The sequence below is a fragment of the Leucopleurus acutus genome (genome assembly GCF_964270905.1).
Source record: "Leucopleurus acutus genome assembly, chromosome: 4".
Classification (NCBI taxonomy): Eukaryota; Metazoa; Chordata; class Mammalia; order Artiodactyla; family Delphinidae; genus Leucopleurus; species Leucopleurus acutus.
The window spans coordinates 137,924,039-137,939,442 of NC_139146.1; the positions used below are offsets into that span (position 1 = coordinate 137,924,039).

Consider the following 15,404-nt stretch of genomic DNA (forward strand, 5'->3'; position numbering starts at 1 on the left):
ATCTTCAAATGGCTTCTAATTACTGTTAGAATAAAATCTAAACTTCTTGCCTGGTATTTAAGGCCCTGCAGTACCTACCCTTACCCCCCATATTTCTCCAACTTTATTTCTCCTTTTTTCTTCACATCTCATCTTAGATGTTGTTTTCTCCAGGAATCCTTGGACAATCCCATTCCTTTAGGGTAGGTTAGTTATTCTGTCTTCTTCACATTCATGGATCCTACCCTAGCACTTACTGAGCCATACTGTAATTACTATTTTAAAAAAATCTGAACCCTGTACTAGTCTGTGATATCTATTGTGAGGTTAGGGACTGGGTTTATTATCTCAGTCACTTTCTTTATTCCTGTAACTAGCATAGTGTCTAGCATATAGTAGGTATTCAGGAAATATTTGTTAAATGAATGAATAACTTTAACCTTTTACAAGAAATTTTACACCAATATAACTTCTAAAATTATTTCAGTCAACCTAGATGTCTCATTTAGTTCAAAGTAAGCCAGCAATCCATTTATTTGATGCAGACACATTAATAAAAAAATAGTAGAAAAGAAATAGTATGTTAAAATTGAACCTGTGTGTCATATCAACAGAAGGAAATAATTAAGTTTTTATTCCTTCTAATTTCTGAAATTTTTAGAGTTCTTTGGTCATAATTTAGACTCAGATTTTCTCCATAGCCCATAGCTGTAATTTTTATGGCAACTTGGAAACATTGATGTCAGTATTAGTTTATTTGTAGTATCAGGGCTCTACTGAATTGATGCCGGGTAAGTTTTATAGGATGAACAAGGCAACTTGTGACTAGAAAATTTGATTCTTCAGAGTTCCTAGTAAATAAGTCTCAGGTTATCAATTTGTATTTCACAGAATTATATTCAGTCACTATGTGCTAGTTTCTAATCTTCTTTCATTCCCTGCGCTTTCCTTAATCTGTCATGTTAGTGATTGTTATAAGTTGAGTGACTTATGTGTCTGAAGCTTGCTAGGAGTTGAGGAAGATATGAAATAATACATCCTTCCTCTCTAGATGTTCATGATCTTATTAAAGAGATATCCACTTTCACGAGCAGATGGTAATACGAGGAAGCACACGGTAAGTGCTAAACATGTAAATTCTATGGGTAGGGGAATCTGGAGAGCATAGCAATATTAAGTAGAGGCAGTGGGGCCAAATATAGGACAGACAGAAGTTGGATACTTTGAGAGGAGGTATCTCAGAATTCTAGGTAGGGCTCATGGGCATGCAAAGTCAGAGTGAAGGTAAAATACAAGGCATTGGAACTTCTTGGTTAAAACAGAGAGTTTAAGGATGCTTTGGTGGAGGGCAAAAGGAGGAAGGAAGGTTGGGGACAGATAATTCTTCAGTGTTAGGTCTTTAGACTCTTGGCAGAAGGAAAGATTTTTTTTGGCGTGTGTGTTGGGGGCCAGTTTGAGCAGAAGATTGACAACGGCAATATTTCAGTAGAAATAGTCTTGTGTGTGGGGTGAGTAAGGATAAACAAGATGAGACATGTATTGGGTAAGGTTAGTTAGAAGTTCCCAACTTGTCAGTTAAATGCAAGGGCCCATCTGTCATTCTTATGCTCTAGGCCAAACCTGTTGGTCTCAGGACCCTTTTTTACTCTTAAAAATTATTGAGGACCCCAATATACTAAAGTACATGTGGTTTATATCTATTGATATCTACCATTATAGAAATTAATGTTAAGAAAAATTTAAAATATTTGTTTAACATGTAAAAAATAACAGTAATAGGGCCATGTCACGTTAACCTTGTTTTTCAAATGAAAAATAACTGTATTTACCATGACAAGAAATTAGTGAGGAGAATGGCATTGTCTTACATTTTTGCAAATCTCTAATGTCTGGCTTAGTAGAAGATAGTTGAATTCTCATATGTGCTTCTGTGTTCCATCTGTTGTGACATGTCATTTAGCCTCTGGAATATCCATTGTTCACTCATGAAAGAATGAGAGTGAAAACGGAAAATGCAGTTTTAGAATTATTATGAAAATCATGTTGACCTTGCATTTTCTCTGGCAAAGTCTTGGTAACCCCTGGGCGGGGCGGGGGGGTGTCCTTGGACTGCACTTTGAGAACCACTGTGCCAAAGGGTTGTGATATGATTGGGTCTGTGATGGACAAGGTCATTCCACGTACGCAGAGGTTAGATGACTTTGAGGATGAGCTCACTTCTTGTGGCATCTGCCCCAGCCTTGAGTTGGAGAAGGGGCAAGCCTTCCACACTTTATCTCCCAGGGGACTTAGTGGGGAGCCCTTGGCGAGAAGCAAGGCCAGAAGACCTTTTGGTCTTGGCAGCAAAAGGGAGGAGGCCTAGGGGACTATCTTGCTGGTGATGGAAAGCAGAGTGGCCCCAGCCCCTGGAAGGTCAGGATCATGAAGTCAAAAATCCAGATTACTTGTGCTCTGACACCACACCAGGCTTCTGGGGGTGAGAGAGCCTTGGAAACTGCACGTAGAGGGGGGGCAGGGCTGAGAACCTTGTCAGTAGCTGTGGTCATCAGAAAATGTTGTAAACCTCTTTTAAAGAGTGTATCACAGCTTTTAAAATTTCTTTTTCTTTAGTAAAAATTAAAAAAAAATTCCAGCCTGTCTTAATTGTGTTTGGAGGAACCTGTACAAAGATTGGAAAACCCTCATGATTTAACTTTATTTTCTTAATTAAAATAGGAATACATGCATATTGCCTAAAACTTTGGCAAATACAGAGAAGCAGAAAGGAAAAAAAAAATCTTTCATAATTCCACCACCAGAGGTAAACACTGTTAACATTTTGAAGCATGTTATCTCCAGATTTTTTTTTTAACATCTTTATTGGAGTGTAATTGCTTTACAATGGTGTGTTAGTTTCTGCTGTATAGCAAAGTGAATCAGTTATACATATACATATACCCCATATCTCCTCCCTCTTGCATCTCCATTCCACCCTCCCTATCCCACCCCTCTAGGTGGACACAAAGCACCGAGCTGCTCTCCCTGTACTACGTGGCTGCTTCCCACTAGCTATCTATTTTACATTTGGTAGTGTATATATGTCCATGCCACTCTCTCACTTCGTCCCAGCTTACCCTTCCCCCTCCCCGTGTCCTCAAGTCCATTCTCTACGTGTGCCTCTTTATTCCTGTTCTGCCCCTAAGTTCTTCAGAACCATTTTTTTTTTAAGATTCCATATATATGTGTTAGCATACTGTATTTGTTTTTCTCTTTCTGACTTACTTCACTCTGTATGACAGACTCTAGGTCCACCCACCTCACTACAAATAACTCACTTTCGTTTCTTTTTATGGCAGAGTAATATTCCATTGTGTATATGTGCCACATCTTCTTTATCCATTCCTCTGTCGATGGACACTTAGGTTGCTTCCATGTCCTAGCTATTGTAAATAGAGCTGCAATGAAGAAAATATTTGCAAATGAAGCAACTGACAAAAGATTAGTCTCTAAAATTTACAAGAAGCTCATGCAGCTCAATATGAAAAAAACAAACAACCCAATCCAAAAATGGGCAGAAGACGTAAATAGACATTTCTCCAAAGAAGATATACAGACTGCCAACAAACACATGAAAGGATGCTCAACATCACTAATGTGATGCAAATCAAAACTACAGTGAGGTATCACCTCACACTGGTCAGAATGGCCATCATCAAAAAATCTACAAACAATAAATGCTGGAGAGGGTGTGGAGAAAAGGGAACCCTCTTGCACCATATCTCCAGATTTTATTTAACCTTATTTAGAGCAGTGGTATCATTCTATACATATTGCTTTGTAATAATCTGTTTTTTCCCTTATCAATATATCATAAAATAAAGCATCTTTCTCCTTTAAATAATATATCCAGGAAAGGCTCTTTTTGTCTGCTCTTAAGGAAGAGCTTTGAGAATGTGTATAAGCACGTGTGTGTGTGCACGCCTGTGTACATTGTGGGAGGGACTGCATCAGCACCATAATGGCTTCAGTAAGAACTGTAAGGAAATCTGCAGGAAAAATGGAAGAACAAATCTTGGGGAAACAGAGCTGGGATCACTTGATTAGCCACCTTTTATACCTTAGAAGATCATCTTTCTAGAATGTTCTTTGCTCAAACCTTAGAAAACTCTTTTATCATGGTGAAATAATCATGAGTAAACTTTAAAGAGGAAATTAATTGGGAAAAAGAAAGTTGGTAGGGGGTGATTGAGCACATATATATGTTGTGCAAGAGCCAGGCGGTTTGGAAGTGGTATGCAAGTTCCTTGTAACAGCGGTTGGGTAGTTCCATTGTTGCGTCAGGAACAAACCTGGAAGCGATGCCCATGGTCACTCCCACTTTGCCGCTCCTGCTGCCAGAGTGGAGCATTTAAATCACCAATTCCTTGACGTTGTGCGGTCGCTCCTGAAGGGGAAAGTTAATGGGACTGTTCACTGGTTTCAGGGTCAGAAATGGCCTCCCAATTGTTAAACTCAAACCACCCTTTTAATCTTTAAATATTTACATTGTTCTCTTGGGATATTTGTCCAGTTGCCATATTTGAAACATTCTTGTGTATACTTCATCTTCTTTTGCTTTTATACTTGTTTTGCTTTTATATCATTTTGTTTAGGTTACTACTATGAACAGGTTTTGCAATTGGTTTTAAAAATTACTGTGAAGACAAGTGAGGGGTTCATTCATTCATGTACTAATTTGTTCATTCAACAAGTATTTACTAAGCCCTGCTGTGTGCCAGGCATACAGTATTATATTGTTAGTATTAGCATTAGTAAATACTAAGGTGGATATGAGCTCAAGGATTCCAGAAGTTTCTTTCCCATCACATAATGATTTTGGATCTTCATCTTTTCCTCTTCCTGATACACTCTTAACAATCTGAGACCAGTTCCTGGCCTCGTAGTTGTATGGTTATATGATGGTAGCTTAGAAGGATGAAGCAACATATTGGCTTCTCTGCTTGAAATGCAGGAATACTGGGTTTAAAAAAGTTTGTGTGACTCAATTACTTGACAACCCAGAAAAACTGACAGGACTTGATATTTCATTCTAATTTTGATCGTCACTGAGTCTAAATGCATCAGGAGAGCTCTCTCTCCCTGCCTTGAGAGCTCAGCCATACCTGTAGCCGTGGCCTTATTAGGAAGGTGAGCTGTTCAGCTTCCACAGAATCACAGGCCGTGCAAAACAGAATCTGAAACCACCTCTGGGGTGACCTTTGAGTGGGATGATATTTCATTTGTGGCATAGTGTGAAGGCCTAGGCTTAATGGGTACGGGATCATATGGTCTTATTGCTTTGTATTATTTAGTGGATGCCATTTGACTAGACAGCCAAGTAGAGAAGACAGCCCATGTGTTGGGAAAAGGAAGAAGGGTGGAGAAGCTTATCTTTTTGTTTTCACACAGGTTCTGGACGTAACATTCCTTTGTTAGCTTTAAAAATGTCTTTTAGGGCTTCCCTGGTGGCGCAGTGGTTGAGAGTCCACCTGCCAATGCAGGGGACATGGGTTCGTGCCCCGGTCCGGGAAGATCCCACATGTCACGGAGCGGCTGGGCCTGTGAGCCATGGCCGCTGAGCCTGCGCGTCCGGAGCCTGTGCTCCGCAACGGGAGAGGCCACAACAGTAAGAGGCCCACGTACCGCAAAAAAAAAAAAAAGAAGTATTTTAAATAATTACTTTATATATCGGTTAGGACTCTTTCATTTGTCAGTAAAAGAAGCTTAAGTGAAATTAGCTTAAGTCAAAAAGGAAATTCATTGACTCAGGTAACTGAAGATTCAAGGGCAGAAGCAGCTTTAGGCACAGATGTATCCAGGGGATTAGTGATGGTATTGGATACCTGCCTTTCTCTGCTTATTAGTTCACCTTCTTTCACATAGTGGAAAAGTGGCCTAAGGAGCCCACAGACTCGTAGCAATCCTAGTGGAAGAAGATTTCTTCAAATAGCTCCACCAGAGAGTGGACAAGTGTGGGTCCTATGTTCCCTGGTCAGCCCCGACTAAATCACATAGAGGGAGGCTCCCATCGCAGGCAGGTGGTCTGTTACTGGATGATGGGGAAGGAGTCTCAGGCAGGCAAAAATGATAAGCATTCACTGGCCTTAATTATTTCTTATGTTTTGGGCTTTTCTCGCTCTGTCTTATTTTCTGGGTCCCTTTCCTGCTTTTGCACAAATTATATGTGTATTCCCAAAGTTTCTCTCCTCTTTCTGTACTCTCTCTCCTGATGATCTCCTCCACTCCCACTTAACTGCTATCTCCTTACAGAAGACAGCCACATCCTTCTCTCTGGCCTCTAGCTGTCTCAGAGAAAGCTCACTCATCATTTCCATCCGGTGTCCCACAGGCACCACTGCAACTTTAAATGTCTAAAATGAAACTTGCCACCATCCTCCGAAATGCCTTTCTTTTCCTAGGTTCTCTAATCACACCAGTAGCAATATCCTCTTTCTACTTTCCCGGAATTCTAACCTCAAAGTCGTTTTTGACTATTTCCTCTGCATATTATTTCTGCTTTATATGAACTCTCATAGTTCTTTATAATTACTTTATCACTTTCTCTCTGGTTTTATAGATACTGGTGTATCTGATTTCTTTCTGCTGAAATTATTTTGGTTTCTTGATGGAAGGTATGATGACTTATTTTTCTCTGTACTATTTCTTTCTCTGTTGTCACCCTCCACCTTCCACTCCTTCCATCAATGTCATACACAGAATTTTATGATGCAGTAAATACTTGTTGAATGAAGGAAAGAATTTATGTGATGTGTAGTATAATTACATGGTTATTATACTTGGTATTGTTAAAGAAAACCAGAGTCTGACAGTAAGGTAATAAAAACAGATTTTATTCAAGAACTATTGCAATACGGGAAAAGGGACCTCAGTATAGAACTGGGCTCAGTTCTGAATACATCATGGACAAGTGGGGATGTATAGCCAAGGAACAGAGTGGGGGTCAGTGGATGGGAAGTTACTAAGAGGAAACATCAGGGGTAGGGAGGGAGTTTGGTTAAATAGACCTAACAGGATTCCTGCTGAAGCCAGGGTAATCAGATTATCAGGGTGGGGAATGAAGAACTTGACCAGACATTGAGGATATTAAGATAATATCAAATATTAAGGCTAGGGGATTCTCTCTAAACAGACTTGGCAGGATTCTTGCTAAAACTGGGCAGTGCCAGCCCTACAAGGATGGATGCAAGGCCGAAGCCTAGAGGACTTAGAAGAACCTGACTAAAGTTTAGTCAAGTAGAGAGCCTGTGTAATTATCTACACTGTGTAATCTCAAATCTTGCCTAGCTCCTTGGCATTTATTATAAGCAGATTTCCACTGTATAAAATGTTGAGGGAGGAATTTGCCCTAATCATTCAACCTTCCCCCGTCCTCACTGTTCAGGCCCTGGGCACTCATCCTGTTTGTCTCTGCTCTGCGAAGCACTGCCCTTTCTTAGACAACTGCTTTCTTTGTGTCAGGTTCAACTCTGTTAAATCAAAGCAAAATAAAAATCAATATTGTTTAAAGCCAAATAGGGTGCAGTATAAAACTATTTGCATTCCACTTGCTGGTAGATAGCTATTTAATGAAACTAATTAATTAATTTTCACTCATAACTTCACTCCTTTATTTTTATTTATTTTTTAAATTAAAATATAGTTGACGTACAATATTATGTTAGTTTTAGGTGTCCTATGTAGTGATTTGACATTTGTAGACGTTATAAAATGATCACCTTGATAAGTAGTAACTATCTGTCCCCACACAAAGTTATTACAATATTATTGACCATGTTCCTTATGTTGTATATTACAACCCCATGGCTAATTTATTTCGTAACTGGAAGTTTGTACCTCTTAATCCCCTACACCTAATTCACGCCCCCCCAGCCCCCTTTCTGGCAACCTCTGTTTGTTTTCTGAAGGTAGATCGCTAATTTAAATAAGGCAGGCCTGTCGTTAATTCAGTTTTGTCACACTGTTAGTAGTCCATCCTCATTCTAAAATCATAAAGCAAGGCCTAGAGTTTTGTCATCTCTGTACCTTTTTGTTCTTTCTGAACAGATCATCAAGACTCTCAGCTATCTTTCAATATTGAGTATATGTTCCTTGATTGCATTGGTTTTTTTTTTTTTTCCCTAACTGTATGTAGGACAGTGTCTTTAATGATGTACAATGGGCAGTCTGGGCATCCTTAAGGATAGTGACTTGAAAACTCTTGACTGCCACTTATAGTAAAAAATGAACTTTATATTGTGGTCCAGTATACATGTGCATGGTATGTATAAAGTGTAACTGAAGCAAAAGTTTGACTAAGCAATACTTCTGTTATGTGTGATACACTCTGTAGTTGCTATTATATTGTTTTTTACTTACTGATAAAATGCTCTCTGTGATGTTGTAAGTGGATTTTCTGATCCACTAATGGGTCACAATTAGAGTCTAAAAGGAACTGCTTAACAGTCATCAAGTTTTAGGAAGTCTTAGATTGTTCATTCTGAGAAGACTTTTGCAAATTATCTATGGGCAGCATCCGTTTTCCTCCTGTTTTGGAGTTGGAGGAACTTCCTTGCAGGGAAACAGTGCTGCTTTGTATTTTCACTTCTACACCTATTTATTCCTGGAATCATGCAGTGGGGCAGTCGAGCCACATGGACTCTGTAATTTTATTTTATTTTTTTTGGCAGCGCTGCACAGCTTGCGGGAATCTTAGTTCCCCAACCAGAGATTGAACCTGGGCCCTCAGCAGTGAAAGCACGGAGTCCTAACCACTGGACCACCAGGGAATTCCCTGGACTCTGTAATTTTTGAGCCTAGCATTTATGCTTCTGGGTGTCTTCACAGTAATGAATAAACTATACCCACTTTCTCTCCCTCCATTGGCTATCAAGCTATTTTCTCCTTCCATTGGTTCATTATCCCTTATTCTTGGTCTTAGGGAAGACTGTTAACAGAGCATTGAGTGTTGTCTCCTATTCTAGGGATGGCACACAGCTATCATGGTCACGAACCCAAAGGAGAGTTTAGGTTCAGTAAAGAACAGTTTTAGGCACATTCTTAGATGTTACAAAAATGGTGTGTACATGTGCATTTTCTTTAAGGCAATTGAAGTCGTCTTACCTTTTGACAACTCCATACAATTTGATATATTTGATGTTTTTCATCTTTCCTTCATAATCAGTAGTGATCTTTTACCAAATCTTACATTTTTAATTTGATTGTTTCTGTTGTGAGGGGAATTACAGCACTTTATGATGAAACAGTTAACAACAACTTTTGAGTTCTTGGTACGGTTCATAGTGTATCAGTGACTTTGGGCTGCCATAACAAAATACTGTAGCCTGGGTGGCTCAAACAAGAGAAATTTATTTTCTCACAGACTGGAGACTGCAAGTCCAAGATCAAGGTGCCAGAAGGGTTGGTGTCCGGTAAGAGCTCTCTCCTTGGATTGCAGATGGCTGCTTAAGACAAGGTGTCTCTTCTTATGAAGCCACTAATCCAGTTGGAGCAGGGCCTCCCCCTCATGACTTTATCTGACCCTAATTACTTTCCAAAGGCCCCATAACCAAATATCATCACATTGGGGGTTAGAGCTTCAATATATACGTTTGCGGAGGACACAATCCAGTCTAGAGTACAAAGCTAAGGTCTTAGTGGGGTTTAAATATTGGCTGAAGTATGCAAAGAAAACGTTCTTTGCAGTTATTAAAGATAGACGTTTTTCTTTGAGTGAATGGGTATTTTTCATACTCTATAATTCTTATAACATTTATTAGCAGTAGTAACACATTTAATTTCTTTTATAGTCTTCTTAATAATGCAAGTATATAGAAGAAAGTTTACAGTTAAAATATGCCCAAGAGTAAAACGGTACTTTTAAAATGTTATTTCTGCAGAGAACTTTCTTCTAATGCAGAGTCTATTCCTTATTAACAGTTAAATGAACTTCTAAACAGCCTAGCACCATTATAATATAGAAATATTGTAATATAGAAAAGCTACCCGCCATCATTGAGAATAATAGATATTTTAGCAAGCAACAATTTGTTCTAAAGACAAATTGTCTCTCTCTCACTTCTATATTTTAAAACAACTTTTATGTATTGAGATTATTATTGCAGTCCAGGATGGATGAACTTCTTAACCATGAAGTTGTAAGGGAACCAGGTGTGTTTGTCTACAAGAAACGGTATACAGAGGTATTCCAATAGCCTCCACAAAATACCTATTCAAACTGAGGAAAAACAGAGATGGGAGATTGAGGACATAGAATTGTTTTAAAGCTCTTTGTGTGAGTTGGTGTTGGTCCACTGATAATATATATTTTTTAACATTTTTATTGGAGTATAATTGCTTTACAATGGTGTGTTAGTTTCTGCTTTATAGCAAAGTGAATCAGCTATACATATACATGCATCCTCATATCTCCTCCCTCTTGCATCTCCCTCTGACCCTCCCTATCCCACCCTTCTAGGTGGTCACAGAGCATGCAGCTGGTCTCCCTGTGCTATGCAGCTGCTTCCCACTAACTATTTTACATTTGGTAATGTATATATGTCCATGCCACTCTCTCACTTCGTCCCAGCTTACCCTTCCCCCCACCCCGTGTCCTCAAGGCCATTCTCTACATCTGCATCTTTATTCCTGTCCTGCCGCTAGGTCCTTCAGAACCATTTTTTTTTTAAGATTCCATATATATGCGTTAGCATACTGTATTTATTTTTCTCTTCCTGACTTACTTCACTCTGTATGACAGACTCTAGGTCCATCCACCTCACTACAAATAACTCAATTTCGTTTCTTTTTATGGCTGAGTAATATTCCATTGTATATATGTACCACATCTTCTTTATCCATTCATCTGTTGATACATTTTTATAGTGACTTTTTGTAGAAGAGGTAGTGTTGGGCTTCCCTGTTGGCGCAGTGGTTAAGAATCCGCCTGCCAAGGCAGGGGACATGGGTTCCAGACCTGGTCTGGGAAGATCCCACATGCTGCGGAGCAACTAAGCCTGTGCACCACAACTATTGAGCCTGTGCTCTAGAGCCTGTGAGCCACAACTACTGAAGCCCTCATGCCACAACTACTGAGCCCACACGCCTAGAGCCCGTGCTCCGCAACAGGAGAAGCCACTGCAATGAGAAGCCTGCACACCGCAACAAAGAGTAGCCCCCACTCGCCGCAACTAGAGAAAGCCCATGCGCAGCAACAAAGACCCAACGCAGCCGAAAATAAATAAATTAAAAAAAAAAAAGAGGTAGTGTTGTGTGTCTAGAGGAAGTAGTCCATGCCTCTTTACAGTATCTTTGCTTGCAGCCTTTTACTCTGTTGACACATATATGGTTACTTTGTTTCTTCTATTTCAGTGTTTATCGGCGGAAGAGATCTTTTCCCTTCATGGATTTTCAAATGCTACACAGATCACCAGCTCAGACTTCTCTGTCATCTGTCCAGCAGTCTTACAGCAATTGAACTTTCACCCTTGCGATGATCGGCCCAAACACAAAACAAAACCAAGTCTTTCAGAGGGTATGTTGCAAGCTTTTCCTCCCATTTGTTTGAAAACTCTGTGAGCTAGTCTAAAATGAAATTAAGATGCTTCTTTTTCTGCTTTATTGCTCTTCATTAATCTACATAGAATCCCTTGGTAAAAAAATACTTATATTCTGGAAGTCTTTAGAATAAATATAATTAGAACTCATTTAAGCTTCAGAAGTTATGCTCTTTTATTTATGGAGTCAAAATTTTACTTGGTACCAATGGAAAATTTTATACAATTCAGTCCTTGATTTTAAGCAATACATGTTTTATGTTGTGTATATGGGATGGCACATTCACTATTTGGGTCATAATTGATCAATTTCCATTATGTTGTACTTATATTATTTTAAAACCTGTCAATTTATCTGTCATTGTCAGTAAAGAGATAAGGAAACTAATGTGGTTCTAGATTAAATCTTAAGGTACTGAGTTATTACTGCTTTAATTTTCATAAATAAAAGAAATGCCAGTGACTCTTTTAAGTGCCTATAGTGGTGTTGCCATAGGTATTGTAAAGAAATTTTTAAATATAAGAAAGTAAGTGTATTCTTACTGTATAGTCCACATACTTAATTAAACAGGTAGAAGAGTTCTTTCACCAATGAGATAGATCGGTTGCTGAGGGGCAATTTCTTGGTATTCCCAAATTGCTACCTGCCCCACATGAGTATTTTAATTCTCATTTTTTTGGTTCCTTTATTTTCTGTGTATTAAGCATTCAGTAGTGAACAAGAAGAAAAATTCCCTGCCCTCTTAGGGCTTACAATGTAGCGAAGAAAAGAAATAGGAAACATTTATACAAACAAGCAAATAAATTATATAATTTCAGAGTGTTAAATGCTATGAAGAAAATAAAGTAGGTAAAGAATAGGAGATGGTGGGTGAGTGTGATTTTAGATGGGTCAAGGGAGGCCTCTCTGATGAGATTACATCTGAACAGAGTCCTGACTGAGGAGAGGGAGAGGGCCATGGCTAGATCTTCTCTGGGGGACAGCATTCTTGGTCCAGGGAACAGCAGCATAAGCTTGGGAATGAGCTTGACATGTGTAAGGGACAGCGAGAAAGCGTGTGTGTCTGGAGCACAGTGAGCGGGAAGCAGAGTAGGAGATGGTAGCCAGGGGCCAGAAAGGGAGGGCTTGTACGGTGTGGTAAACTGATTGAATTTTATTCTGAATGTGGTATGAAGACACTGTAGGGTCCTAAACAGGGGAGTGATGTGATTTTATTTGGATTTGTAAAAGATTATTCTACCTGCAGTTTGAAGAATAAATTGTGAAGGGGCGAGAGTAGAAGCAAGGAGATGGGTCCGGGGACTACGGCCAGGGCTGGTGCTCAGCTTGACGGGGGCTTGGTCTAAGGTGGGAGTGGAGGAGTAAGGAGATCTGGTCAGATTCAGGATGGATTTTGGAGACTGTGCTAATGTGGTTCGCCTCTGCACTGGATGTGTGGGAGGGAAAGATGAATCCAAGTTTAAGCCAGAGAAACTGCATAGATGGTTGCACCATATCCTGGGATGGACAAGCCTGGGGAAGGAGCACTTTGCTGTGGAGGAAGCGAGTGGTGAGGACCAAGAGTATAATTTTTGATGTGGTTAGTCCGAGATGTCGATGTAGACCCACGAGGGGACGTGTCCAGTGGGCAGCGGCACACGCATATTTGGATTTCAGAGAATAGTCGAGGCTGGGGATTTGTCATCTCAGAGATGGCGTTTGGAGCCACTGGTCTGAGTGAGCACATCTAACGTGAATATAGATGGAGAATATAAAGAGAGGAAAGATGAAGAAGAAAAGGGAAGCCTCAACAAAGGGAGTGCCTGTTTTATTGGGCTGGCCGAAAAGTTTGTTCTGTAACATGAAAAACCTGAACGAACAGTTTGGCCAGCCCGATACTAACTTTTGGATTCCTTTGTTTATATATGAGCATTTTAATCTCACTATATATGAATAAAAGGGGTAACAACAAAGACAAAAATAACGACAACAGCCAACTTTTATGTAGTCCTTTCTATAACCGATACTTTTCCAAGTCCTTTCATATGTTAACTCAGTTAATCTTTGCACAACTGTATGATGGAACAACTATTCCCATTTTACAGCCAAGTACACTGAGGTGCAGAGAGTTCAAAGTCATTTGCTCAAGATTTATACAGCTTGTACGTGGTAGAGCCAGGTTCAAACCCAGGCTGTCTCAGCTTCAGAACCCATGTTCTCTTTTGTATTCTATATTTACATATACAAAGAATAGAAATTACCAACCATAATTTATCAATATAATTAGAGATTTTGTGAGTAACAATAATTTCAGAGCTCATTGTTCAAACAAATATTTTTTCTAGATATTTGCTATTTTAAATGATATTTTAAACAATGAAATGCCCTGGATTCTTTATATAATAGTTCACTTAATATAGAGTAAGTTTTGAGCTCATTCAAGGGAATGGAAAACCAAAATAAAAGCAAGCCAAACTCTGATATTTCAATGGGCAGATAAAAGAATCTCACTTACCTGAGACCTTACAGTTTGTGATTTTGAAATTGCCTCTCAGGTACTTTATAAACTCTCATTGATGAGTGCAATAAACTGATGGTAAATTAAATTCTCTAGGAGATTAATTACATTTTAGCAATAAGTTAATGGTCCAAAGTTGCCTCATTTTTTTTTTAAGATCACAGAATACCATTCAGTTCAAATAACAGATAAGAGTAATAGTATCTTATCCTTAATAGTATCCCTGAAAATCACACTGTCCAACTCTGTAATACAGTTGATGACATAAGTCTATGTTCCAGAGAGGTTAAATGGCTTTCTCTAGGTACATACCTGAGGGGGGATGAGAGCCCAGGGCTCCTGACTCCTGGTTTGCTGATCTTTCATTGTATAACAGTGAGACAAATGAACTAAAATTTACATGATGTCTACTTACTAACTTAAAAAATATATATAATGGCATTTATTGAAGAGTTACTATATTACAGGGTCTGAATTAACTGGTTTTATTTCAATTCTTCTAAAAACTCTATGAAATAGGAGAATTACATTTGCTTAAACAGGTGAAGTTCTTAGAAGAATCTTAACACATTGTGGGCATTCAATAAATGTTCGCTATTGTTACTAATATTCCTTGAAAATGTATTAAAATTCTTCAGAGTTCACTAAGACGCGGAGAGAAAGGATTTTCTCTGAAACAGATCATTAGAGGGAGTCCTATGTGTATATGGAGAGGTCCAAGGAGTATTCTTATACTAATTCATTCTTTGGTGCTCAGACTGAGTGGATGAATGAACCTTTTTTTCCTGAATAATGTGCTAACAATGCAAGAAGGGGAGACTATGCTGTGTGCCTGGAGCATGATGGTTCCCACTCCCACAGTTCCCCAAGTGGTTCTGATGTGCACAATAATAGTAAGGAAGGTTAGAAATGTTGGACAAGCAAATGAGTTGGTATTTTTTTGACAGAGTCCTAGACTGCACCTTGAAAATATGGCATTCATTCATTGATCAAGATATGTGTGCTATTTGCTGGGCGCAACATTCTAGGCTCTGAGGAAGAATAAAACATAGCCCCTGTCCTTGAAAATCTTATAATTTGTATCATGTAGACGAATATATAAGTGATAAAATGATGGTAGCACACAAGAAATGGTAAGTGGTCCAAATACCTTCAAAGAACTATGGGAAACTTGATGAGCAAGGGATTGCTGCCTGGAAAATCCAGAAAAGTTTCATGGAGGAGGTCTTTGCATTGGCTTGGAGAGCCGTGTGTAAGTTCATCAGGCAATGAAGATAGAAAAGGTGTTTTCAGGTAAAGAACCACAGTGCAAAGGTAATTCTATATTTGGAAAACATTGTGTTTGCATAAAGGCCAC

The 15,404-nt window shown here is 39.1% G+C and overlaps 1 protein-coding gene across 1 annotated transcript in view; it reads left to right on the forward strand.

The window, feature by feature from the left end:
• SLC39A8 (solute carrier family 39 member 8) overlaps positions 1 to 15,404 on the forward strand; it is a 73,245-nt gene that overhangs the window by 14,320 nt on the left and 43,521 nt on the right. Inside the window, exon 3 of the mRNA XM_082837841.1 lies at positions 11,365 to 11,527. Within this exon, the coding sequence (XP_082693967.1) occupies positions 11,365 to 11,527 (163 nt within the window). The remainder of the gene's footprint in view (positions 1 to 11,364; positions 11,528 to 15,404) is intronic.